General features: G+C 45.3%; 1 protein-coding gene across 3 annotated transcripts in view; it reads left to right on the top strand.

Annotated features, from left to right (window-relative positions):
* BANP (BTG3 associated nuclear protein) overlaps positions 1 to 26,521 on the top strand; it is a 121,033-nt gene that overhangs the window by 57,736 nt on the left and 36,776 nt on the right. For all 3 annotated transcript variants that reach the window (XM_028142951.2, XM_054710609.1, XM_028142950.2), the window contains 5 exons: positions 1,689 to 1,805; positions 3,549 to 3,724; positions 16,798 to 17,037; positions 23,077 to 23,247; positions 25,639 to 25,769. In XM_028142951.2, the coding sequence (XP_027998752.1) occupies positions 1,689 to 1,805; positions 3,549 to 3,724; positions 16,798 to 17,037; positions 23,077 to 23,247; positions 25,639 to 25,769 (835 nt within the window). The remainder of the gene's footprint in view (positions 1 to 1,688; positions 1,806 to 3,548; positions 3,725 to 16,797; positions 17,038 to 23,076; positions 23,248 to 25,638; positions 25,770 to 26,521) is intronic.

The raw sequence follows: 26,521 nt of genomic DNA, 5'->3' as shown, positions 1-26,521 counted from the left end.
TGCACTGACCACCAGGAGGAAGACGTTCAGACTGGTAGATTATCTTGCTGCTGGGGTCCTGCCTGGATGACCGGACATGCCCTGGAGCCCTCCTGCAGTCCCTCCCCGGCTGGCCAATCTCCCACGTCCCTCCCTGGCCTCAATTGTGCACCTGTGGGGTCCCTTGGCCTGGCCTGCACCCTCTCACAGTCCAGGACCCCTCGAGGGATATTGGAGAGCTGGTTTTGGCCTGATCCCACAGGCCAGGCCAAGGGACCCCACTAGTGCATGAATTCGTGCACTGGGCCTCTAGTCAAATATATGCAAACCTTTTTGTCTGTTTGGTATAGGAGAAAGTGAATTTTTCAGCCTGTACATGGCCAAGTCAAAGGTCACCCAGGTTAGTTGCAACATCTTCAGGGTTTGGTGGTGACTAGGTGTCACCAAAGAACAAGTAGAATAATTGTAAAAACAACACCTTTGAGTGACGTGCCATGGATCATGTTCTTTTTAAAAAAAAAAAAAATATTTTATTGATTTTTTACAGAGAGGAAGAGAGAAGGATAGAGAGTTAGAAACATCAATCAGCTGCCTCTTGTACACCCCCTACTGGGGATGTGCCCACAACCAAGGTACATGCCCTTGACCGGAATCGAACCTGGGACCTTTCAGTCCGCAGGCCGACGCTCTATCCACTGAGCCAAACCGGTTTTGGCATGCTCTTATTTTTGAAGCAGAATCTTTTGTGCCCTGATTTTGGGAGGGGGCTGAACAGCCTGTAGCCATGACAGTAGGCTAGGTTTTCACATGTGCTGTTGGCTACATGGATCTTATATAAAGGCACTACTTCCCGAGTTGTGTTTTGGAAAATGAGATCTAAGAACGACATGCTTTTCAGGTAATACTGCCTTGTGTTTCAAGTGCTCCTTGTGGCACTCTGACCCCTACAATGGGAGGAGATTCTAAAATTTCCTGGGGCCATAACTGCCGAGGGCTAGAAGATTAATGACTGAAGTCTCAATGAGTGTGCCCCTTGAGATAGGCTCTTGGCTACTGGTGAACACACAGTGCTGTCTCTACGAAGGTGCCCAGTGAGGGCTCAGTTCTTTCCTGTGGTAATTTTCCTTGAAAACAAAACCCCAAGGTCCTTTGGTCCTGGTTCCTGCATTCTCCCAATGGAACCTAGAGGCGGTCAATGCCATGTGACCCACCGCAGTCCCTCTACTGTGTTTGTCCTTTCTTTCCAGAGCAGCACTAACATTTTGGGATGGTGTTGATAAGTGTAGCAGTTATAAAACCTAGATTTGTCATGTAGGAATCCATTGGGATGGAATGAGTAAAAATATTAAGCATGTTTTTCAGGAAACATGATACTTTAGAAACCTTGTTAATTGTGCATAATTTGTGACATCTCAATCTATTCTGTATAAAGGTTTAAATACCCCTTTCTTGTGTTACCCCATGTGCAAACTGAGAATACCAACAATGAGGAAGGTTACATTCTCTATATAAAAAATTCCCATCTCCAATTTATTCTTTGCCCAGTATAAATTGTTTATTACTTTAAATGTGGTTTCTGCTTGGGGCCACCTCCCTTCCTTAGTGCCCATCATTGGGAGCTGACTGTATTGAATTACTCTTATGCACTCTTACAATGAATGTTGTTGTTTTAAGGTCTTCTTTTTCTTTGTGATTCTTTTGTTCCCTAGCGTCGTCCCCCAGACTACAGTAATACTCAACAGTGATCGGCAGAACGCCATTGTAGCCAAGATGGACGACCCCTTGAGCAACAGGGCACCGGATTCCCTGGAAAATATCATTAGCAAGTCAGTAGCCACAACATCATCCCCACCTTTCACTGCCACTGCCACTGCCACTGTGATGAGTCCCCTTGAGGACAAATCAGCATTCTGACTGGGGATTTCTGTCCTCACACGGGCTGAGCCCAAAAGGCACTGTCCACACTTCTTTGTGGTGTGGGGGGGTTGTGCCATGCTTTGGACCGAGGTCCCGTCAGATGAGCTGGATAAGAGCAAGAGGTTAAAGGACAGACAGCATTTGGGCGTTTGGGACTGTTATGTTCAGTGTAGTGTGTGGTATCAAGACATGATGCTATGTTTTCACAATAGTTGGCCAAGCCCTTATCCTCTTACCTGCTCATGGCTTACTCACATCAGTATGTCTGTCTGTCCAGTAGCATGTCAAGTCAACAGATATCCTCATGTAAATTTGCTAAGTGGTGGAGATATTTTGAGGTGATGGCTTTTTTCTCAACCCTTGTCTTTGGAGACATTTTAAACGTAACCTTTTTCAGAGATGGGAGTGTATAAAAGGCATTCTCGCCACCCTTGTGTGATGATGAAGTGAGTTGCAGGTGGCCTTGTCTAGTGGTCGGGGCTCAGCTTTTCCTGATAACATTCCTCCAAGAGGGCTCTTTTGCTTTTTGTTTCCTACCTGTGTCTTCACAATGTTCTGTTTTGCCTGTTCTCTCAGTCTCCTCTGCAGATTGTTCCTCCTCCAGTTGTGTCCTGTTTTCTTTGTTGTCATAGCCTGGGTGTCTGAGGGCCTGCGTGCTGGGGTGCAGGGAGACGAGGTGAAGTATGGGTGTGTCTAGGTGCTCAGAGGTGGAGGAGGTCTGGCTGGTGGAGAAGAGACAGGGGCAGGTGTGCCTCTTGATGGCTTGGGTGAAGGTCAGCCCTCAGAGTCTGAGCCTTTAGGAGCCAAGTCAGCCTGGACAAGCCTCTGTGGAATCAAGAAAGTATAGCTCCCTTCTCTGGGTAGGGCTAGGATTCGAAACATGTTTTAATGTGTAAACAGGGAAATTGTGCTTCTCTCCCCTTCTCAGTGCTTAGCAGTCCACGTTGAAGGGCCATTGAAAGGGTCTTTAAAAAGGCAAGTAGTATGTCTCCAGATAATATTTTTTATTTTTATTTTTTGAGTACTTTTCGAGCTAGGCTGTGTCCTGTTTTTCTGACAATATCTCATTGCTTCGTATAGGACCCCTGATGGTGGTGAGAGTATTTCATCAGAGATACTTGACTGGCTTTTTAAACCTACTTAAGTGGTTTTTGTCAGTGGAAATCATTGGGAGTGATAACTGCATTTTCAAAGGCTGAGTCATTTCTAGAATGTCTAACAGTATGGAGTAGATTAGATCAATGGAAGTCTCTAGCCATACTGCCTCCTAATTTACTAGTAGTTTTTCCTTTGACATGGCTTAAAAGTTACTTTATGTGAATGTCAACATTTTGTAGGAATACCTCTGTGATCCAAAAACAGCATTTAGGCCTTGAGTCACTGAAAGCTGTGATTTTATTTCATGATATAAACCACTTTTTAAAATTCTTAAAATGTTATGTAGTTTCTTCCAACCTCAAACTATTTACTGGTATCAAATTGCTATTAATCTTAGTAGAGGAGGTGCATGGGAAGACTTGTGCCTACTGCTCCGTGTGAAGTTAGCCTCGGACAAGGGAAGGAAAGAGGAACACGCAGCGACTCATTGCTAGTCTCTGCCTGTCGGTGGTGCTGCTCTCACAACACTGGTGGTGTTTTTGTTTCCTGCTCAGCGCGGTTCCCGGGCGTCGGCAGAACACCATTGTGGTGAAGGTACCCGGGCAAGAAGACAGCCACAATGAGGATGGGGAGAGCGGGTCTGAGGCCAGTGACTCCGTTTCTACCTGTGGACAGTCGGGAAGTCAGAACATCGGAAACAACGTCACCCTCATCACCCTGAACTCAGAAGGTGCGCTCACAAAGCCTTCCTTTCCTTTGCCTGAATAGCATTAGGTACTCCCCACCCTCTTTTAGAAAACTAATATATGTTTATTGTTTTTGAAAAGTGATAAAATAGAAAAATGATGAAGAAAGTGTAAATAACCTGGTAAATTCCACATCCAGAGAGATCTATAAATTTCCTGAGCATTTTCTGTATTAACATACACACTAATTTATGATTTTATAACTTGCTTTTTTATCTTTGCATAGTAGAAATCTTTCCACAGTAATACAGATTTATAAATCATTTTCAGTCAGTTTCACTTATTTAATCAAGTTCTGGAGGCTTTCTAGTGATGGACAGTTATAATTTTTATATACCACAACTACTAGTGGTATAACTAGTAGTTGGCTCACTGTCTTGGACATTAGGTCTATCCATGCCTCTCTGATGAGGACCCAGCATAGACTCTCAGAGGTGTTGCATATTCAAGCCGGGTCCATGCCACGAGCTGTGTTGTCTCTTCCAATGAGATTTAGAGGTTATAAGTCAGGACCATTCTGTGGTATCATTCTATCAGGAGAAAACATTTTGTAATACATGTTTCATGGACACTGTCCTTGGGAATGCTTCCCCCAGCAGTTTCAATGTTATGAGAACTTGGACTGAGCAGTCTTAGTTGGCACAGTGGTTTGGGGAAGATGATACAGAGAAGGGTGGGTGGAGTTGTCTTTAAGTCACTGCTGTATATGTGATGTTGGAGGAAGAGCTAATCCATTAATGTCTCTTGTATCAGATTTACTACTGACCTGTAGGGCGTCATCTGTTAAATATTTCTGTGAGATTTATGAATGCACTGAGAATCGGATTAGCCGTCTCCTGCCATGTCCTCCCCTAAGACTAGAGCAGCTTGCTCAACTGGAATGTCAAGTCAGCTAGTTAATATTGAAGAAACGTTATTAATATGCAAAATGTGAAAGGGCCATAGGCTTGTCTGTAGATTGAGTCATTTTAGTTCCTGATAAGAGCCCAGAGCTACAACAAGACAGATTGTTCTTATCTCCTTATAAAAATACTAGAGGCCTGGTGCACGAAATTCATGCACGTGGGGGTGGGGTGTGTGTGGGGGTCCCCTATGCCCAGCCTGCACCCTCTCACAATCTGGGACCGCTGGCTCCTAACTGCACCCTCCCCCCCCCGCTGCCAGCATGATCACCCCTAACTGCCCCCCTGCCGACCTGGTCACCCCTCACTGCCGCCCCCTCTCCCCTGCCAGCCTGGTCTCCCCCAACTGCCCTCCCCCCCGTCAGCCTGGTAGCCCCCAACTACCCCTCCTGCCGACCTGGTCACCCCTCACTGCCCCCCTCTGCTGGCCTGGTCACCCCTCACTGGCCCCCTCTGCTGGCCTGGTCACCCCTCACTAACCCCCCTCCCGGCCTGGTCGCCCCATGCAGCCTGCTGGCCAGTCTTTTGGTCGTCCCTCGCTAACCCCCCTGCCGGCCTGATCGCCCCATGCAGCCTGCTGGCCAGTCTTTTGGTCGTCCCTTGCTAACCCCCCTCCCGGCCTGGTCGCCCCACGCAGCCTGCTGGTCAGTCATTTGGTCGTCCCTCGCTAACCCCCCTGCCAACCTGGTCACCCCACGCAGCCTCCTGGTCAGTCGTTTGGTCATCACTCACTAACCCCCCTGCCGGCCTGGTTGCCCCACGCAGCCTGCTTGCTGTTCAGTTGTTACTGTGAGGGTGTCGTGACCAATTTGCATATTACTCTTTTATTAGTATAGATTTAAGTGCCTGAAGTTTTAGAGAACCACAGGTATCAAAGTGGTTACTTCTGAAGAATTCCAAATAGTTTGCATGAATTGACATGCTGTTTTATATCAAATTTAGAGTTATTTTATTTATAGCAAAGATACAGTATCATTTTATCCCAGTATTTTTGCTCAGGCAATTTCATCTCTCATGACATGAACTCCATTAGAATGAGAAAGAAGTGCTAACTGTCTCCTCTTGGAGGTTTTTGTCTTGGTGTACTTCTATTTTTGTTAAGTAGGAAAAGTGTTGGGTATAATCCTTTAAAGATTAAGCAGGCTAATTGAGTTAGGGAAACAAATGAGCAATACAGAACAAAAATGGGATCTGTTGACTAATGAAGGGATTTAGTTATAGTCTTAATGAAGAGTTTAAATTCCTGCTGTTCATGCTTTTGGTAGTTCTTAGAAAACTTGACTAATTCTGTGTATAAAATGTTGGGTACTTATTTTTAGTGAGAGGGTTGTACTTTAGGTATAATTTAATCAATATCAGAGATTGGCCTCATGAATGTTCCAAAGCCCAGTCAGTAAGCTGACTTACATGATAAATATCTGTGATGGCTCATTGGGGTGGTGCAATGTTGTCTGGGAGAAGCATTTTGAATTGCTGTTTTCACAAAACATCAGCCATACATACATAAAGAGGGAATTTAACCAAAAACATTTCTTGATAATTTATTTTACATAAAATGTTTTTGCATATTTTTATGTGTGATAACATAAAAACATTTTGCTAGTGATCATAAATTGGCTGCCAAGAATAGGATTACAGACAGGTTAATGACCATAATGTAATCAAGAGAAACTAGTATGAGAATGCTGGTGGATGTGTGAGCATGAATGACCATGCAGTGAATGCTGCGCTTGTCCTGAGCAGAGTAAAGGGGCTGGAGGGTGATCTAGAACAGGGCTGGGAAAGTGACATCATTTCAGCATCTCATGTTGCGTTTCTGAATCACAGCATGTGACACTGATTAGGGACTTTCTGTCTGTGCCCAGGGGTTCCCACTCCTTTATGCCAAGGGATGCTCTTCACTTGTTTCAGTTATGGCCGAGCTCAGGACATTATCTGTGCTGAGCAGCCAGGAGTTCACAGGGAAAGAAGAAGCTCACCTGGTTCTGCCCTGTAGTCCAGGCTTTGACCTCCAGGACTGGGGTGTCTGGACCTGAGTAGGTGGCCTTGGCCCTCAGTCAGTGGTGTGGTCATGCTTTTTCTATGGAAGTGTGCTCATAGCGACAGGAAAAGAATGGACTCCAGTTCCAAAAGCCATTTGTTTTTTTCCTTTTCCTATATCATTATCCTATATGTAACTCAACCATCTTGAATTGCCAGTTTAAAGCCCCCAAAGTATCTATCTGTTTACAGCGTAAAGATGTCACATCACTCTCCAGTAAGTGCACGTGTTTGGGCCACAGGTATAAAGTTAACTGTCTAAAACCAGAAAAGGGCCATCAGTTTTTATGGGCTGTTTGGGGTAGGTAGAGTGTTACAGTCAGAATGTAAACAGCTTAATTTATAAGGGCTCAGAAATTGGTGCCAGGTTCTAAGTACCATGTGATCCAGTGTTGGGAGGACTGGCCCAGCACGACATACTTTGCAAAGGCTCATTTGGCTCATTCCCAGCCCTGTTCCACCCAGCCTGCGGGTTCCCCTGGTCCTCACCTCTGGTACCTTATCTATCACTTTTAAAAGCCACAGCCCTCTTCCCGGGCTTGTCCTTTCATTCCATAGTTCATGCTATTTGCTCCAGAGATTGGTGTAGGAAAGGGATGTGGTGGAGGTAATATTGCATGGAAACATTTGAAGTATGATTTGAGCATCTTAGAGTGGGTCAGAGGAGAAGTATATGAACACTGGGTTTCAGGAGCAGCTTAGGCATGGATTGAGCACTAGGGTTTTAAAAACTGGTGGGTGAACTTAAAGCTGGGAAAGGGCAGTACAGCAGTTGGCTTGAATGTGTTTTCTATGCTGCATGAAACATTACCACCAACATAGTGGGACTAACAGCACTGTTTATTATCTCACAGCTCTGAGGAGGCAGAAGAATTGTTCATAAGGCCTAAGTCAAGGCATTGACTGTGCTGGGCCTGTATCTGGAGGTGCTGGGGAAGATCTGTTTCTAAGCTCAGTTAGGGTGTTGGTAGGATTGTGCTCTTATATGACCAATGTCCACGTTTTCTTGGGGACTGTTGGCCAAAGAGTCTGCTCTGGTTCTTACCTCATGGCCCTTCATTTTACAGTGGAGATCTTCTCTCATGTTAAGTCCCCATGACCCTCTAACATCTTTGTCATTCCTTTCTGCCACCAGCAGAAAAAAATTCTGCTTTTACAGGGCTCATCTGATTAGGTCAGGCCCACCTGAGATTCTCCTCTATCCTAAGGCCAACTACTCAGTGGCTTTTATGATACCTGTGGGATCCTTTGTGTCCCTTGACATAGTCACGGACAGAGTTCATGGAGCCATCTTAGAATTCTGCCCACCCAGACCCTGCTCATACTGGCTTTAGTTTTGGCCTTGTGGTGTGTGTAGTTGTCTGGTGTACTGGATTCCGAGTATAGACAAGACTCTCCTAGAGCAGGCTTCTCAGTTTTCTAATCCCTGACTCCTTTGGGAAACATGAGAGATCTGAACATTGGAGATGTCAGAAATAATGAAATATATCATAGTGATCTGTGTCTTTTCAGATGACACATGTCATCTTGCTGTACTAGATGTCCTGTCCCTTAACTCCCACCCCGACTCCTGCTCAGTGACATTGACTGCTCTTCTGGAAGCCTTAGAATGAGTAAGGGCCCTATTCTCTCCACCCCTGTGCCTCATGGACATGGTGGAGACTCTGAGATCTTTTACAGAAATGTTTCAGAAAAGGTAGCAATCGTAATTATGATTCTGATGAGATCATTGATAGTGAGGAAATGTAAGAGCAGAAGAATTGTGCAATAATTTAAACTGCATCCCACCACAGCCTGCAGAAGCACAGAGGATAGGCAGAGGGAAGCTGTGGCAGGACATGAATCGTGAGGTCGGGATACCCCAAGGCTGTAGTTTAGGTCTTCTTTTTCCTCTGTTCAAGTGGTTGTTAGCCATCAGGCCATCAGGGCGCCCAGTTACAGAGAACTCAGGGTGCTGACTACTTCAGGGATGGTTGAATAGTGTTTTCACTTTAAGAAATGTTTGAGCATTACTGATAAAATCTTTATAATAGAATTGTTGATCTAAAACATCTCACTCAAAAAAACGGAAGCAAAATTAGCCCATACCAGAAAAGCATTTTAAAAGAAAAAAGTAGAATGTTACCATTTCTAAATTGAAATCTCTATAATTTGTAGTTTGGGGAATGCCAATCTTAGAGATTTTTAAAATTCTCAAATTTTCTTTCATGTCATTATAAAGTCCTGATTTCCTAAAAAGGACCACTTGTTGGAAGGCCACCTGTCTTCACAGTTGTCCTCTCCGCATGTAGCCATTCATGTGATTCAAGACACACCATGCCTTCCCATTCTCTCTTAATCCTGGCCCCTTCTCCATCCTGAGTATTCCACTGATTTATGGTTGAGATGAACATCTTTTTGAAGCATCTCTATATGACATCATAGAAATTTAGCTAGCAGATGGCCAGAGTTGACATGAGAAAAGTGTAGCTTTACTTTTACATAAATAAAAATAGCCCCTAGGATCCTGGAATACCCCAACACATGATTCTTTATGGAATAGATAGTTGTAAGTGGTACAACAATAAATGTTTTAAGAATTACATGCAGGATTCTTACTCTCCACCTTCGTGGAAGAAATTAATTATTTTCAGTTACAGTGAATCCATGTCCTGGCTCTGGAAACACTTGATGTATGTGTACAGTAATGCAGCCTGAGAGGTTTCAGGACACTGGCCTGAGATGTCCTACTTAGCAAATTCTATGTGAGTTTATTCTGTATAACCATCCATATTTGGAACTATTTATTTTATTTTATGCAGTATGCTGCTTTTGAAATTAATAAACAGTTTGGGCAGGCCTTGACAGAAGCCAGATGAAAATTAGTTTGGGGTACAGATGGAAAATACAGCCTGACACCAGTTCATGACCATGAATCTGTTCTCTGAAGACTTTCCTGGAGACGGTGGGAGCTGACCTTGAGGAACTAGATTGACATGAAGTTCGTCGTGTTGTGGAATTGACACTGTTCTGGGTCTCTGAACCATCCTGAAGCTTTTAGTGAATCATAAAGTATTGACTTCTTTTGGTTTGTTTTGGGTAGACACTAAAATAGGTCATTAGTTACCTCTCATGGCTACAAAGAACTGACTATATAGTCTTAGTAATAGCAGCTAACGGACCCGCTGTGACAGGTCCGTTAGGTGAGGGGGCATCCAGGAGCAGAGGCAGCGTAATGGGAATCTACAGGTGTTTCCAAGCAGAACTTGCTCCCTTGCTCTTTCCGCATCAGAGCTGCTGACACCATAAGACACCACGACTCTTGAGATGTTTCGTGTGGCTGGGGGAGCAGGACACCACAGGCAAAGCCATGTCATCTTTGGAAAGAGTTGAGGTACCGTGGTTGGTGCCAGAAGGCAATTAGACTGCCCAGTCTTTTACTTTATGAGGCCTTTCACGCACAAGATGTGCACAGACATGGATTTTGCTGTTTGCTTTGGAGGAGGGAGGATACATCATATGGAGTCAGCTTAGCAGAGAGCCCCCAAGTTGCAATAATGGACGTGAAGTCCTGGTACAAAGTAGATGCTGAGTATATATTGTCTTGTTTTTTGTCCCATGTAATCTCCTCTTGTCCTTGGAAGAGAGATTTATTGAAGTTTAGGCCCTGGGATAGGAATGTGACTGGGAATCAAGGCCGACTGGCATTGTGGGCAGGAATGTGTATCATGATCTCAGGGGAATGTGTATGTATGTCGACAGGTAGGGAAGGAAGCATAACAGCAGCTGATGTGCTTCTTGCCTTTAAACTGACCTCCAGAATATATGTGGTCCTCCTCTTCACCTCAGTGCTTTCTCCTGGTCACTTCATTTTCCTGGCACTGAGATGGGGCCTTAGAACAAACGTGTGTTCTGAACTGTTTTAGTGGTAAGAAAATTTAGGTTAGTGCTGAAGGGTTTTCACTGTAATAGGTTTTTCAGAAGTGCCAGTCCATTTTACTGAAGATTTGAATGATTGGAATAGAAAGCAAGTTTATTTTTCTTACATTCTGACTGGTAGTTTTCAAATAAAGCTACTAGAATCTTTCTATTGTTTCAGATGCCAAAACCGGACCAAGCAATTTTAGTAAAACAAATATATCCTTTCTGAATTGTCAAAAGGCAAATTTCTCAAATATTTATGTGGGCAGGTACTCTGTCTTATTTTCCATTTGAAAGGCATGATTCATTGTCACTGGGGAGAAGTGGGGATCCAGACTGGGCTCCAGCTCTGAGTTGGAGGTAAGTTAGGGCTGAGTATTTCCAGAGGAGCAGAGCTGAGTTAGCAGGTGCACCAGCATGACTCGGCTGAGAAATGCGCACCCAGTGAGCCTATCTTCTTGCCAGGGAGCTCGGAGGTGAGCCCCAGGATGGTGATGGTGGAGTCCTGGTCCTCTCTTCCCTCTGGGATGGGTTCCCTGTTCCCATGGCGATGATTTTTCACCTCTGTGCAGGTCACAGTTGCTGCAGCCTGTATTTCTTTTTTTTTTTTTTTTAATATATTTTTTATTGATTTTTTACAGAGAGGAAGGGAGAGGGATAGAGAGTTAGAAACGTCGATGAGAGAGAAACATCGACCAGCTGCCTCCTGCACATCCCCCACTGGGGACGTGCCCGCAACCAATGTACATGCCCTTGACCGGAATCGAACCTGGGACCTTTCAGTCCGCAGACCGACGCTCTATCCACTGAGCCAAACCGGTTTTGGCGGCCTGTATTTCTTGACTACCTAGCTCAGACTTCTTGCTTGAGAGATGACCACCTCAATACACAGGGTATTTATGTGAAGTTAGGAATGAGTAGGTTATAAATAAGTTATAAAATTCCTTCTAAAATCTTGAGATATTAGATTGAAATAAAGTTTTTGGATAATTTCCTGCATTACAAGAGAAATTTAAGCCATTATTTTCTGTAGTGATACAAGAGGGAAAATAAGGAAGTTAGTTCTTAGACTAACTTACTTTTTTGGGGGTAGTGAATAATATTCCCTGAAATAACAACTACTGTAGGAGTTTAAAATGACACTGTTTATCCTCTAAACTATTCTGGTACATTTCCAGAAGTCTGTCTACATAGCACTGTGGACTGGCTTTTATCCATAGGCAGGTGCCAGCAGGGAGTAGGGTCATCGTGGGACATTGAAGCTGACTTCCTTATGGTGGTCCAGTGAGGAAACAGCCCTCCCAGTTCACGTTTCTCAGGCTGCACACTGGACAGTCGCTTCCTCAGCTAAGAGCGTATACTGCACTTTCACATTGTACCCTTTGATATAACCTTTTGCAACCCTGAGTAATTTTTACATAAAAAGAGGCTTAACTTTCATTTGTAAATTTTTTGTTGTTGTTAATTTAAATCATGTTTTGCCTTCAAAAGAATTAAGTTGAACAGATGAAGTCATTTTTTATTCTTCCTCTAGAATCAGTTTGAAAATAATCTGCCTTTACACGTGTGTTTCCTGCATCTGTGTAAATGGAAAGTTACAATACTGGCCTGTGGGCATTGTCTTTTTGTTGTTGTTGTTAATACTTACCCATGGATATTTTCTCCATTTTTTTTTTTTTTTTGAGAGAGTGGAAGGGGAGGGAGAGGGGAAGAGTGACAATCGTTGATGAGAGAGACACACATCGATTGGTTGCCTCCAGCACGCACCCCAGCTGGGGCTGGGAATCGAATCTGCATCCCAGGTACATGCCCTTGACCAGGAATCAAACCTGTGTGCAGGCTGATGCTATAACCACTGAGCCATGTGGGCCAGGGCTGTGGGCTTGTATTCTTGATTGTTCCTGGAACCATGAAGCTCTTCAGTGGGTGACACTTAGAAGAAGGATGGCTTTTTCTCCTGCATATCACTGTTCAGCACCGGGGCCAAGTACAGCGTTTGGACAAGGAGAAGTGCTCCTAGTGCAGGTATTTAAGCATCAGAAGCCCTCTTGCTTCTCCCTGCTTTCCCCATCCCCCCCGCTCCACTCCCCAGCCTGTGATTTGAGAGGCTGGGCAGGGCCTGTGTGCCACGGTGCCAGTGGGAGACCTCATGGTGCAGAGGGCACAGCTATGGTGGAAGGAGAGGATAGAGTATGGAGCACAGCCTGGTAGGAAACTGGTTCTCAGGGCGGGAATAAGAAGTAAGGTTTACTGTGAGTTTGTAGAGACCTTGAGTTGTCATCCCTTCTTGAGAGTAGGGCTGCCCTACCGGCATTACACACACACACACACACACACACACACACACACACAGTCTCATCAGTATCACTTTGACAAGATGTTGACTTGCTGTTTGGAAAACAACACTGAGCTCTCGTCCAGTGTTTACATTGCTTTAAATATGTTATGTAAACACCAGGAGCTTGCTAAGCAGAGTTCACTTCACTTGTTATTCCTGAGAAAGGCCACTCAATCTGTGGCAGTGTTGGTAGTTAGGCTGAGCTCCAGCTCACGTCTGCACTGGCCCTTGCGCAGTGTTGATGGCTGTCAGGGAGGCAGGGTGGCATCGCCCAGTACCTCTAGTGGTTCAGGATGCTGCTGCCCGCCCTTTCTGTGGATTCACATGGGATTCTCCTGCTCAAATACTTAAGCTTAAATACGCGCAGTATCACTAGATACCACCTTTGGTTTGACTATTCAGTCACTTAGCAGCGGTGCTTGAATGTGGGAAGGTTCACTCACCACAGGTTCTATTTTGAGATTTAATGCCCATGTGCATGGGTCCTTCCTGGACTGCTAAACAACCCAGAAGTGGCCACCTGTACCCTTTCTGTTGCCCCATCTTCCATTCATTCATTCTCAGCACAGATTGTGTCACTCCCTGTCCCGTCCTCTTTGCCCAGTTCTTCCTGCTCTGGCCACACTTACTCCATTTTGTTCCCAGAGCACATGGCCTTCCCAGCCCAGGCCAGTGTAAAATGCTCCTTCTTGTGGAACCTTTTCTCTGGTTCTGCCCATGGGTGACTGCTTGCGGTCCTCTCCTTACTGAGGCTGGCTCTGGTCTGTCTGAAGTCGTCAGCTCTGCCCCTCTGCTATGTGATGCTTCCTGTCTTGCAGCTGCCACTTCTCTGTTTATTGTACCCACCCTCCTCTGCACTCATCAGCTCAGTCTGGGCAGCTCTACTGGCTGACTCAGGTGTCCATGAGATGTAGCCGAGAATTTCAGTGTGTTCACTTCCAGCTTGGCCCAGAGCAGTGAGGAGGCGATTCTGAACCAGATGTGGGAAAGCTGGCTGTTGTCTTTTTAGCTGGTGAGGCAGCCAGCCACCTAGAGGATCTCAGGATTCCTGCATTCTAGAAACTTCATCACTAATCAGAGCCTCCACTCTGCAAAGATCTGTCATGAGGCTAAATGTCCCTCTCAGGCTTGATTTGATTGGAATTCAGCATGGTGTATTTTGGAGGGTTTGGCACAAGGGGCAGAGTTTGTTTCTGGGAGCCTCCCAGGGAAGGCGTAGATGGCCTTCCAGCCCCCGTCCTCCAGTCCTCCAAGTCCTCCTGCTGTCCCCTTTAGGTGATGTGTCTGGGACACACCCTTACATCCCGTCCTGGGGACTCGGGCATGAATATGCAGTCCCACTGAGTTCATTAACTGTCTTTAACCATGTTTTGAACCAAAGTATAGTTTCCTGTTCCCAGAAGACTGTCTTGTTCCTGCTTCAGCACCTGCCCTTTCTTTTCTCTATAGCAGCCCTCCTCTCTCTCCTCTTCTCCCTTCTGCATCTCCCACTCCTGTTCCTCATTCCTTATGCCTTTTCTCTTCTCACTTCCCTCCCTCTGCTTTCTGCTCCCCCTCCCTCCCTCTGGTTTGCTTCATGGATTGACTGTTACTGATGAAGTGTGGTTCTTCTACTCTAGAGGTCCCATCTCATCCATACTTAGATCATGTGTGTGTTTGGTTTCTCTGTAAATGGCTAAATGTAATAGTAGCTGACTGACGGTCAGAAAAATGCATGTCTCTGAGCATATGGTCATGGTACCACATCTCCACTCTCAAATCATCGACGCTAATGAGAAATGATACTACTTACTCACCTCTTACTTTGAGTTCCAAAAATTAGATTTGTGATTTGTTTTTTTGGCCTTAGCCAAAGCCAGAAGCCTAGTCTCAACCACCCTAAGCAGTCCTTCAACCGCCGGTCTGCCCCGTGGCGAAGGGTCATCTTGCCATAGTTACCACGCCTCGCCTGTTCCTGGAAATCTCATGGTTCAGGAGCACAGCTGGGAGAGGCCGCCTGTGAAGGAGGCAGGGTGTATGAGTCATAGACAGCTAGCCACTTGGTTTTCTGCTCTGCCCCAGGCCTTTGGCAAAGCAGGGCAGGTTGGCCACCCTTTCTGAGGACTTCTTCTGTGTATGGAAGCTGGAATGTAAATATCAGGATGCTTCAGAGTAAAGTTGATGAGAAATTTTGAAGCAGTGGTAACTGTGGCTGTGACATTACTTGGCAGCCCAGGCCTAGTGGACACTCAGCAGAAAGCTGGTGTCCCTCTGATATCCCGGCCAGCCAGAGGGAGGCTCCAACTCTCCCTGTTGAGGTCCTTCCCTCCCATAGTGGCATATTTGTGCAGTAACTAACTATATCTTGTACCTTAACTTGCTTCCACGTTAGGGTCAGAAGAGATTGTTTGGAAAGCTGCTGAGTTTCAAGGCAGAGTCGGTAGTTCTTTTGGGTTGTGGTCTTAGTGAAATGCTTCTCCTTCTGGGTGGGAGAGCTGGCCCCCTCACTGCCCTCCCTTTTCCCTCTCCTAGCCTCACACCAACCCTCATTTTCACTGTGGCCTTGCTGAAGGTAGAGAAAACGGGGCCGTTTCCACACATGAATGTCGAGTTCTGGGTGTTTGCATTTTAGATGACCCTTGAGAAAAACAAAGGCTGGGGCATGTAGATGCCAGGCTTGGTAGTGTTCATGCCATTATTAGTAACCTTTGAGATCTTAAAGCCACAAATGTGCATTCCACAGGATTAAAGGAAGAACGAGTGGTAGGAGAGGAAATCTCGTTGGTGAGGAGAGGAGAGGGATCATGGTGCTCTGAGCAGGAGGCTGGGAAGTGCTTCTGATCTGTATACTTCCAGGTTCACTGCTGGGAGGCCAAGGGAGGGGGAGGGTGTGACACACAGAAGGACAGTGGAAGGACTCAGAGTGAGGAGAGGAGTGTGGGAAGCTTAGCATCCCCTGAGACCTTTATTCATGCTGAGCTGGCTGCCACCCAACTCCTCAGCAGGTCAGAACAACAGCTTACATCATGCAAATAGTTTGTCTCACTTAGGACGTGCTCAGCTTCCAAGCGGCCTCTTCTTGGAACAGTTCCACGTGGAGACTTGAGTCACAGCGTCCTCTAAACACAGGATTGCGCGTTGATTCTCATCCCAGAGATGGAGCACTGTGTGTGGCTGTCCTGCGCTAATATGGCCAGATTCACAGCCATAACCCAAGCGAGTGTATTCTGTGAGCGGCCTCTCTCTCTCTTCCCTGATGCTGGAACTCTCAGGCCACTCTAATTTGCTGCCCTTCCAGATGCAGGGTGATGCTGAAAACAAACATAAGTATTAAAAAGCTCTTTGTCCTGCTGGAGTTGTAAAGAGAATCCAGGGCTTGAGGCTAGAGCTTGTCCGATGCCACCTCTTCCAGACATACAGGCCTGTGTGTGGGGTCCTGGCAGCATTGTCATCGGTGCTGTGGGGCCTCCACAGTTACCTGTTATCAGACTTGTGAGAGCTCTGGGCAGGCCATCGGGTAGGTGGCAAGCATGCCAACAACATACAGTGCTCTACCTTCTGTGAGTTATCAGGTGGGCTTAGCCCTGTGGAAGCCAGTCTCCAAGGCAGAACATTTTTATGTTACAACATATTACATTGATCTTCCTGAGATGATCAACAGAATCCCAGGCCAGTCCTTGGAGAATGATGTCCTCGTTTCTGTTGTTGATCAGGTGTAAGATCCCATACCACTCTTTTGTGACCACAGGAATTGCCCCAGTCTTCCTGGCCAGCACTTGGGAGGTTGGGGGAGCGATTTGCTGACAGCCCCCATGGATCTTTCTTGTGTATATTTGAGATGAGCACTGGGCCCTTTGGAGTGTGTGAGTTTGTCTGAGACCCCCCTTCTCTCTTTCAGAGGACTACCCCAATGGCACCTGGCTGGGGGACGAGAACAACCCCGAGATGCGGGTGCGCTGCGCCATCATCCCCTCCGACATGTTGCACATCAGCACCAACTGCCGCACGGCCGAGAAGATGGCGCTGACGCTGCTGGACTACCTCTTCCACCGGGAGGTGCAGGCTGTGTCCAACCTCTCAGGCCAGGGGAAGCATGGCAAGAAGCAGCTCGACCCCCTCACCATCTATGGGATCCGGTGTAAGTGTGGGTTTCCTGTTCTCTGCTCACTTCCTTAAAGGAGGACCTGGCTGGGGGGTGGGCCCTGTGAGGTAGGGCTTCTGGGACGAGTCAGGATCTCCATTATTGGGTTGGAGAGGACGTCAGAACTAGTCACAGAGCAAGGAGAGGGATTTCTGGGTTGGGCATTTCCTTTAATAAGTGTTGCCTGGTACCCAGCCCATGGGAAAGACAGGGAGTGGGCCTTTCAGACCCTGAGAATCCTTTTGAGTAGCTTACTGAGAAACTGCATGTGAAATCAGCTGACATCAGTCCCTCAGGTGGGAATTAATTAATCAGTTTTCAGATGAACAGTGTTGCAGGAGTCAGCAGACTTTTCCTAAGGGACATGCAGTTGATGTGTTAGGCTGTGGGCATAGGGTCTGTGTTGTGAACTATTCAGCTCTGAAGCAGCCACAGACCAAATGTAAACAAATAGGTGTGGTTGTGTTCCATAAATTTGACGTTCAAAAGCAGACAGAAGTCTGCCGACCCACTGCCAACACATGCTTTAGAGCATGATGCCTAGTGCAGAGGGCACCACTTAGATCTGTGGGCATGGCACACATGTGTGTGCGGCCTTAGAACACGTGGGTTTGCATGGTGACAAACCATGTGATGGTATGTGACAGTGTAACCCACAGTGCGAGGTGCTGTTAGGATGTAAAGATGAACAAGAAGTGATTCCAGCTGCACAGTATGCAGTCAGATATATGCGAACAGCTGCAGCCCCAAGAGTCACAGGGCAGTTGACCACACTTGCAGTGGTTGATGTCGAAGGCCCTGAGGGAGAACGGTGTTTGTGCTGAGGCTCCAAGAGTGGCCTGGATTGGCCCAGCATTGTGCAGTGTGATGGCCGCTGGGTGGTGGACCACTGTTCCTGTAGGGAGTCACAGGGCTACTAACAAGGGGTGCCAATGATTTGGAGGGGTGCCTTGGAACCTGTGTGCAGGCTGTGACACACAGGTTGTTAGGTGGAAGCTTGGAGAACGTTCCAGAGCACTGGTGGGGAAGATGGGCAGTGGGACTCAGAGCAGAAGCACATGGGGATGGGGGTGGGGTTGGGTATGAATGGACTTGCTTTGGAGTCACCACTGGGAGTCCGAGTGGCATGGGGGAGACACTGCATCATTAGAACAGGCAAGTCCTATTTCCCTGTAGGTGGGGAAGCTGGCTACCTTCTGAGCGCTCCTTCATTTGGGAACCATTGCAAATCGCTGCCTTCTCAGTGCTAAAATTCAGGTGGCATTTTGAAAGGTTAAAAGTATTTGTTGACCTTTTTTCCTTTTGTCTCAGTTTAATTTGTATTACTCAAATTAATTGTTTTTTAATTAATTTGATTGTTACTCAAAAAAACCGAACAAATGAACAAATGGATTAAATACTGAGCACTGAGCTTAAATAGTGGCTAGTGGGCATTGGCTACTTGGTCACGCGCAACCGATTCTCTGATGATTCTGCAGACTCCGGGTGACGTGGACACCTTTAGTAATTCTCAGACGGTCGTCTTTCCCTGTGTCTGTTTCCACACGGCTCTCTTCTCCGTGTTTCCATTGTCACCTGGCGTCTTCTCCCTGTGTCTCCGTCATCACACAGCCCTGTTGTCTTGTGCCTCTGTCGTCACATGTTTCGTCTTCTCCCTTTGTCTCTTCTCCTTACAGGGATACTTGTCATATTGGATGTAGAGCCCACTGCTCTCCAGTATGACCTCATCTCAATGTAATTAATCACATCTGCAAAGACTGTATTTCCAAGGGAGGTCACATTCTGAGCTTGGAGAGCCTGACAGCGGCATCGGGCTCTCCTGCTATAAACTGAGGAGCGGTGTCCCTGATCGTGCTTATCTTCCGTCAGTGGATCACCACTGCTTGGGGAGAAGGGGTGGACCTGGCCTTGAGGCTAGGACACACTGGATATGGGAGGTGCATGGTATGTCAGCGAGGCGTGCTGAACCCATCCACATGAGGGAGCATGCTGGCCAGTTTCCTCTCACTCAGAGAGCTGAAGATTGCTGTTGTTTTTCTAGGCCAGTCACTATGAAGTCAAGACTGTAATTTTAACAAGTAAATTGCTGGCACTCAGTTTTCTGCTTATTTCCCCCTCTTGAACTTGAGATTACATTAGCAGTGATAGTGTTTTTTATTCCTTTGTGACTGATAAGCCCCTTGCCACCCACCAGGCATGCGAGATTGCGTCTCTGTTCATTTGATTTCCTCTGTTCCTCTTTCCCACAGTGTGTCTCAGCCTCTCTGTGGGGCTCATTATTTGAGAGCTGGGAATCTGGTTTTGTGATTTGAACCACCATTGTCAACCATGGCATTCTGGAAAGTGGGAAGGCAGTTAACAGTGATGGACTCTCAGATCTTCAGTAGGTGGCCCGATAGCTTGCCAGCAAAGCAGATGGGCCAGCTCGCAGGGGCTGTCTTTCTAGGGGTGGCCTGGGGGCTTGCCTGCTGAGCAGCTCTCCCACAAAGATACTGAGAGAGCTATGTGGCTCACCCTTGGGTGAGATGGCTCTGCAGCTCCCTAGGGACCCTGTGCAAGGACCCTTGGGCAGCAACCAGAAATGGCCTTAGAGTGAGCCATGTCACCTACACAGGGCAGCCAGAGTGATAGCCTAGTGGTGGGGAGTTATACGAGCGGAGACTGTGGCATGAAATTGATGTCACCTTCTCCCTGGTCCCCTGAGTGTCCCCCAGGGGGTCTCTTAGGTGCTGTTGAGGGGCAGAGTGAAGCACTCCTGGGGTTTATGCTGTGACCATTTCTTCTCCACATGGGTGGGCGCTGGAGGCCTAAATTTTAAAGCCGGATCTCACTCCTAACTGATAATTCAGCTTGTAACTCAAGTGAGGGTAATGGCATTCTCATTTTATGAGGTTTTCTTATGAGATAAAATGCTTCACAAGTGTGAAGTACAGTTAAGTTCAAATGAAGAACGCTTTAGGAAAAGTCAGAATAGCAGCATTCAGCAGTACATGCGGTCAGGGGGCTGTACCCTCTGATATCAGGACTCCTTCCTGGAGCTGTCCGCTGATGGCCAAGGGTTTCTGAGGGCAGAGCTGACTCCACTGCCCCATTGGATCCATCCCCTGTCCCTCCCCCTAGGGCACTCGGCAGGGGAACATTTGTGTTGCTGATTCATTAGTTAGTTTTTCTTGGCAGTCATCAGGGTGGCATTTGCCATGCATTTGAGTCTTGAGTTGCTTTTGGAAGGAATTATGTAATATGATGTCTTAGGAGAATTAAAAAATGGATAATATATAACTATATGAATGTATATTTTTTTTTTGTCAAAGGATGTAAGCCAGGTTTTGACTGGCAAATTGGTTTTTACAAAGTTGAATTTACATGTTCACGCTTTTGCTCATTTCTTATATTTATATACCATGTGTATCTTGTATATATTTTTTGTTCCTGACAAGTTTTTAAAATTGTGTATAATTTCATTTATCCCTTGAGGCATTCAGTTGGTTTTCCTTGAATGTGAAGGTATGAGAACAGGAGGATGGTTTGTAGAATGTTTCTCTCTCTCTCTTTTTAAAAATATACTTTTATTGATTTCAGAAAGGAAGCGAGAGGGAGAGAGAAATAGAAATATCAATGATGAGAGAGAATCATTGATTGGCTGCCTCCTACACACCCCCTACTGGGGATCGAGCCCACAACCCAAGCATGTGTCCTTGACTGGAAATGAACCCGGGACCCTTTAGTCTGCAGGCCAATGCTCTATCTACTGAGCCAAACTGGCTAGGGCTAGAATGTTTCTCTTGAAGCATATGACTTAACTAGAGGTCTGGTGCATGAAATTTGTCACTGTAGGGAGTGGGAGAGGTGTCCCTCAGCGTGGCCTGCGCCTCTTGCAATCTGGGAAGCCTCAGGGGACGTCCTGCATTGAGCGTCTGCCCCCTAGTGGTCAGTGTGAACATAGCAACTGGTCGACTGGTTCTGCTGTAATGGTCGCTTAGGCTTTTATATATATAGATATAGATAAGATATTTTGATACTGTGTGTGATTGCTGTTTCTTTTCTTGTCTTGGAGACCCCAGTTGTAGTTGGGCAACTCTGCAACTATAGTTAGGAGTTGGGGTCTCCTGTAGCTACCTAACTATAGTTCTGATAGTTGCACTTCCCTGTAACTATAGTCAGGAGTTGGGTTCTCCGGTGACTATACAACTACAGCTAATATTTGGTTCTTCTGCAAGTATGGCAGTGGTTTGCTTTTGTTACCACTAATGTTGGTCACTAGCCTGGAAGTTTGTGAGCCATCCCCTGCACCTAAAGCCATATCTGGCATATAGCAATCACTCAGTAGGTATTGATGAATGATTCGGTGATTATTTTAGAGGTAACCTGAATATCAGAAAGCAAAGATTCATGCTGTCTCGTTTACATATTTCCTTTTTTGCATGAGGATTACAGTGCTGCTAAAACTACCTTAGGTTTTTGTTCTTTCAGATCCTATAAATCCTACCCCTCCTTACCTCAATTTCTTTTTAATCTAGATTACAGAAATTTGGGTTTTCATTACATTTAGAGTCAAAGATGTCTTAAGCATATGCTCATAGAAAAATTCCATAAATGTCTTTCCAAGATGAAAGAAACTTTTGATACTTAATATAGTACTTAAGAGAACAAACACTGCCTTTGTTTTGATTATTTGTAGTATTTTGGTCTTGAGAGGGACAGATTTTAGAAATTGTGCATCAAGTTAATTCTCAGTAGATTGTCCTAACTTAATGCTCTTAGTAGTTGAAACAGGATGTTTTTTAGTTTAATCTTTTTATTATTCAATTTTTGAATTTCATCCATTTGTTTTCCCATTAATCAGTGAAGTTGCATGAGCCAGCTAGAGAGGAGGTCACCCTGCTTAAGCATTTCTTGTAGTTCCCATGTTCATGACCTTACTTTCTGTTCATTCAGCATAAAGAAGAGATGGTGGGTGTGGTCTAGTGAGAGGTGGGCAGGGCTGGCAATGAAGGGTCTCCACCTGCCACCCACTCCTCAGTGGCCTCCCATGTCACCGGGTTCCTCTTTGTTGATAAGGGGTGGCACATACTGAGAGCTATCTGTGATGTAAGAGGTTAACAAATGTGGGCGCCAGTAATATGCTCTGTTAAGTGCAGGCTAACCTACTGGACTGCAAGGCTACATGCACCCTCTGTGACTAGCAGTTCAGTTCTATCTGGGTGTGGGGGCTCTAGGGCAGTGGTCTCCAACTGATGGTCCATGAGGGAGGTCCGAAAGGTAGGCGACCGCTGCTCTAGGGAGTAAAAAAATCGCCTCTGCCCTTAGGGAGTTTTCATTCTGATGGGGAGGCAGATGAAGAGTTCCACAAGCCAGACACAGAACTCAAGTTGCAATGGAGATGTTTTAAGAAGAGTTGTAGTCACCAGTTAGTCATCGAGTTTTGAAGCATTTACTATGGGCCCAGATAGTCTTGGTTCTTGGGTGCACAAAACAAAGATCCCTGTGTCTGTGAGAGAAACAAAGAGTAAACACAATAAATATATAAATTCTCTGAAATGTTAGAGACCCAGGACGGGAGTGGAGGTGGGAGGAACCTTAGGGTCAAAGGGGTTGGTTAAGGATAGGATAATTGAGGTCCTATTTGAGCCAAGACTTGAAAGAAGGGAGGGAGGCAGCCAGGAAGACATAAATGAACAGAGCTGGGGCCTGGAAAAACAGTTTTGACAAAATTGTTGGGATATTTGATTTTATTTTCTACATTAAGGAAGTTAGGGGAGAGAGAAAAGTTTGTGGAGCATCTGGGAAGCTCCTGTGAGCCTCACCACCTAGCTTGTTACCTTATTTCCATCTGGTTTGGGTGGGTCCAGTGAGAGTTATTTAAAATTTAAATAAATGAAAATACTTTATAACATATAACCAGCATGCCTGTGGGGCAGAGGCAGGGGGCTCTCAGCCCCAATCACATTTTTGTGTTCAAATTGCTCCCAAACAGCCAGGGCCCAAAAGGAAGGCCTTCACCTCATGGTGCTTTTTTTTTGGGACGTCTTCTTCCAGGTCACCTCTTTTATAAATTTGGAATCACGGAATCTGACTGGTACCGAATCAAACAGAGCATCGACTCCAAATGCCGGACAGCCTGGCGGCGGAAACAGCGAGGCCAGAGCCTGGCCGTCAAGAGCTTCTCTCGGAGAACGCCGTCCTCCTCCTCCTCGTACAGTGCATCAGGTACGCTTAGGGGAGCAGCCTGGAGCAGTTTGCGTTGCAGGACTTGGGGGTGGTCCTGAATGAGTCCCCTCACCCGCAGAATCTACAGCTGCCACTTGGGTACCAGCAACTCAAGCCTTAACTCTATGCACACATGTCAGCTTAAGTTAGAGAATGCTGCTTCCGTGTCAGTGGGAAGCCACAACCGGACTTGCTTGAGGCTTCCTCCTTGTGAGCACTGCAATAATTAGTTTTGAGAGAAACACAGAGCATATTCATTTTTAAAAATCAAACTTTAAGAAAAGCACATTGCTTTTTAAATTTGTGTTGATTTAATTGTTCTCTATTTTAATATCCTGCATATTTGGCTAAAACTAGGTAAAGCAAAATAGGTGGTTAAAGGGACTTCTGGAATTTTTGTCATTGTCCTTTTAGCATACTCAGTCTAACAAAGCAAATCTGATATGTAAGGCTATTCTGGTGACAGAAATAATTCAGTAAAATGTAACTAAACCAGGATCTTGTTAATGGTAGTATTTCCATCTGGGGTGTCTTGTTTACTTTTGAATTATCAGCTGACATCAAAGGAACTTCCAAATAAATGCTATAAATAAAATTCTGAGCCAAGGTTAGTCCTGCCAGTTTGAACACAAACCATGAAGTCACTAGTTTCAAAGCGTTTTAAAAAAATCAATTTATTAAAACATTTGAGTTGCTCTCACTTATCTAGTAACACTGTATAAATTTTTATATGTGCTTGATTTTAAGATGGCTACATGTTATTGTTTAAAATACAATTCAGCATTTTTCCCCCACAGGTCTCATTGGTGAGATTAGGTAGGCATCTATTTAGTGCCCAATATTTTAGAGTTGCAGGGAACCAGCTCTTGCAGCTGGTTTTCCACTGGACATAGAGAAGAGCCAGGCCAGAGAGGAGAGGAGGCCCATTTGGTGGCCTGTCCATTCTGCTTCAGTCTCTTCCAGTGGGCACTGTGCTCCAGAGCCGCATCAGCACTGTCCCTTGGCCTCGGGTCAATCCGACCATGCTTGTCTCTTGTCACTTGCCGTAGATCTTGGTCTGTTCTTGATCACAAAGTCACCAATGCAAGTTTTTGTACTAGACTTTGATATCTATATAAATTACAAAACATGAATTTAAAGTGGTCTTAATGTTGTATAATTATAGGGAGCTATTGATTAAATGGTAAGTTCAGTAATTTGAATCTTAGGTTTGGGAACCATTATACACACAAATCCTATCATCTATGGTTTTTTAGAACCCTGGGGACTGTCATTCCTTTTGGTTATATTTTTGAAAAGCAGCAAAATTAGTTGATTTTTATTAATATTGGAGCAGAAATTATTTAGGAACCTATTTAGTTATATAGTTCTTATTAACTGGCAGAGTGGATTTTAAATGTTTTGGTCATTACCATCTTAAAGAAGTTTGGAAAAGTGTTCTTCTTTGCATATTTTTATGTTGACATTTTAAAATGTTGACACCTGAAGTTTTTAATTCTACTTTGAAATAATTTAAAAGGATGTAATTTCTGGCATACAGCTGTATTACTTATTTATTTACCTATTTATTTTTATTGATTTAAGAGAGGGAGAGAGAAATAGGAACATCAATGATGAGAATAATTGATCAGCTGCCTCCTGCACACCCACTACTGAGGATCGAGGCTCCAACCCTGGGCATGTGTTGACCTCTTGGTTCATAGGTTGATGCTCAACCACTGAGCCACACCGGTCGGGCTGCTATATTACTTAAAAAAACATACATGCAGGGACTCAATATACCATGTCAATTTGATGCCCATCATTAAATCATTTAAAAAATTCACGAAACGCTTTTCTTTAGCTAAAGTACTTAAGAAAATTTCTCTGATTGAGATTTTACAATTAAAATTAATACACATTATCAAAACAAACATATCATTTTGGATTAAACATAGAAAGTAAAATTTTATTAGAGGTGTATCTTTAAATAAGTGAGTGGAGCTTTTTTCTTTAGTTAGTTTAATTGTCCAAGGACAAATATTACTTATTGCTGATTTAAAACAGAGTTTAACATCTGCTTTTTTTGTATTTTTTATCTTGTCAATATATATCCTGAGGAATTTCATTTAAATAAGTAGATGTGAATAGTCTGTTGGTGAATAGTCAGTTCTTTAGATTCCTTCTATCTACAGGTCAGAAATCTTAGTTATCTAACGCTAATTACTGATAAGCTCTACAAAACGCCATGCTCTCCGTTGGGACATGTTGACTTGGATTTCAGAATGAAGAATTTCCTTTCCTCTTCTGTGGGAGTTTGAGGTTGGGGCTGGGGTTGGGGAAGAGAAGGCAGCCTAGATGTGTGCACCTACGCTAGTCTGCTGGGCTGATGCTGAGTCTGTTTTCCCACAGAGAGCCTGATGAGCACGCCGCCACCTGCCAGTGAGATACCACAGCCCCAGCCACAGGCCCTGCACTATGCCCTGGCCAACGCCCAACAGGTCCAGATCCACCAGATTGGAGAGGATGGACAGGTCCAAGTAGTATGTACCTTTCTACTAGCCTGTCTCCATGAATGAACTGGAAGGGAGGGTGTGGCGGGGATTGAGAAAAGCAAGACCAGTTCTCCCTGCTTTTCTGGATCACATGGATAGTTTGGGATGAGGGCAAAATGCATGTTAAAGTAGAAGTAATTAGGGTACGAACTCTTACATTTCAAAAGGAAGGTCATTACTGGGTGACCCTGACATTGTCGAGGGCCCTTCATTGCTGTGCTGCACCCAGTGGTTACTATCAGCTCTAAGGGTCCATGCTGCTGCCTCCTGGGAGGCGTCATAGATGGTGTCATAGATATTTTCTCACTTTGGAAACACAAGTGCTCTTTTACTGGGGGAAGAAAAAGTAATTTCCTTTTGGGGTCAATGAAAAAGCTGGTGTCCTTAGTTATTGTGTAGCATTTCCTTTGGCTTGTGGGACATGCACTGAGCTTGTGTGGGCAGTTAGCTCAGCGATGAGTCCACTAAGCCTTGTTGCTCTGTCTGTGGTGGTGCCAGCCCAGGTGGAAATTTCTCCAGACCCCGTGTGGGTTCTGTGGCCAAGATGTGGGGGGCAGGAACTTTGCTAGAGAATGGGATGTTTTCAGTGTGCACCTGAGATTGTGTTGATGTTTGAGTCACACCCAGACTCTTTTTGTAAACCTGCATCACCAGGGCTTTCTCCTGGAACTCCGATCCCATCCAAGGGTGACCTCAGTTTGATGCCACCTGTCTCATTTTGATGTTACACTGCCTGGAAA

The sequence above is a fragment of the Eptesicus fuscus genome, chromosome 21 (genome assembly GCF_027574615.1).
Source record: "Eptesicus fuscus isolate TK198812 chromosome 21, DD_ASM_mEF_20220401, whole genome shotgun sequence".
In the NCBI taxonomy this organism is placed as follows: domain Eukaryota; kingdom Metazoa; phylum Chordata; class Mammalia; order Chiroptera; family Vespertilionidae; genus Eptesicus; species Eptesicus fuscus.
Note: the sequence above shows the minus strand (reverse complement) of the source record. Positions and strands in the feature narration are given on the sequence as shown.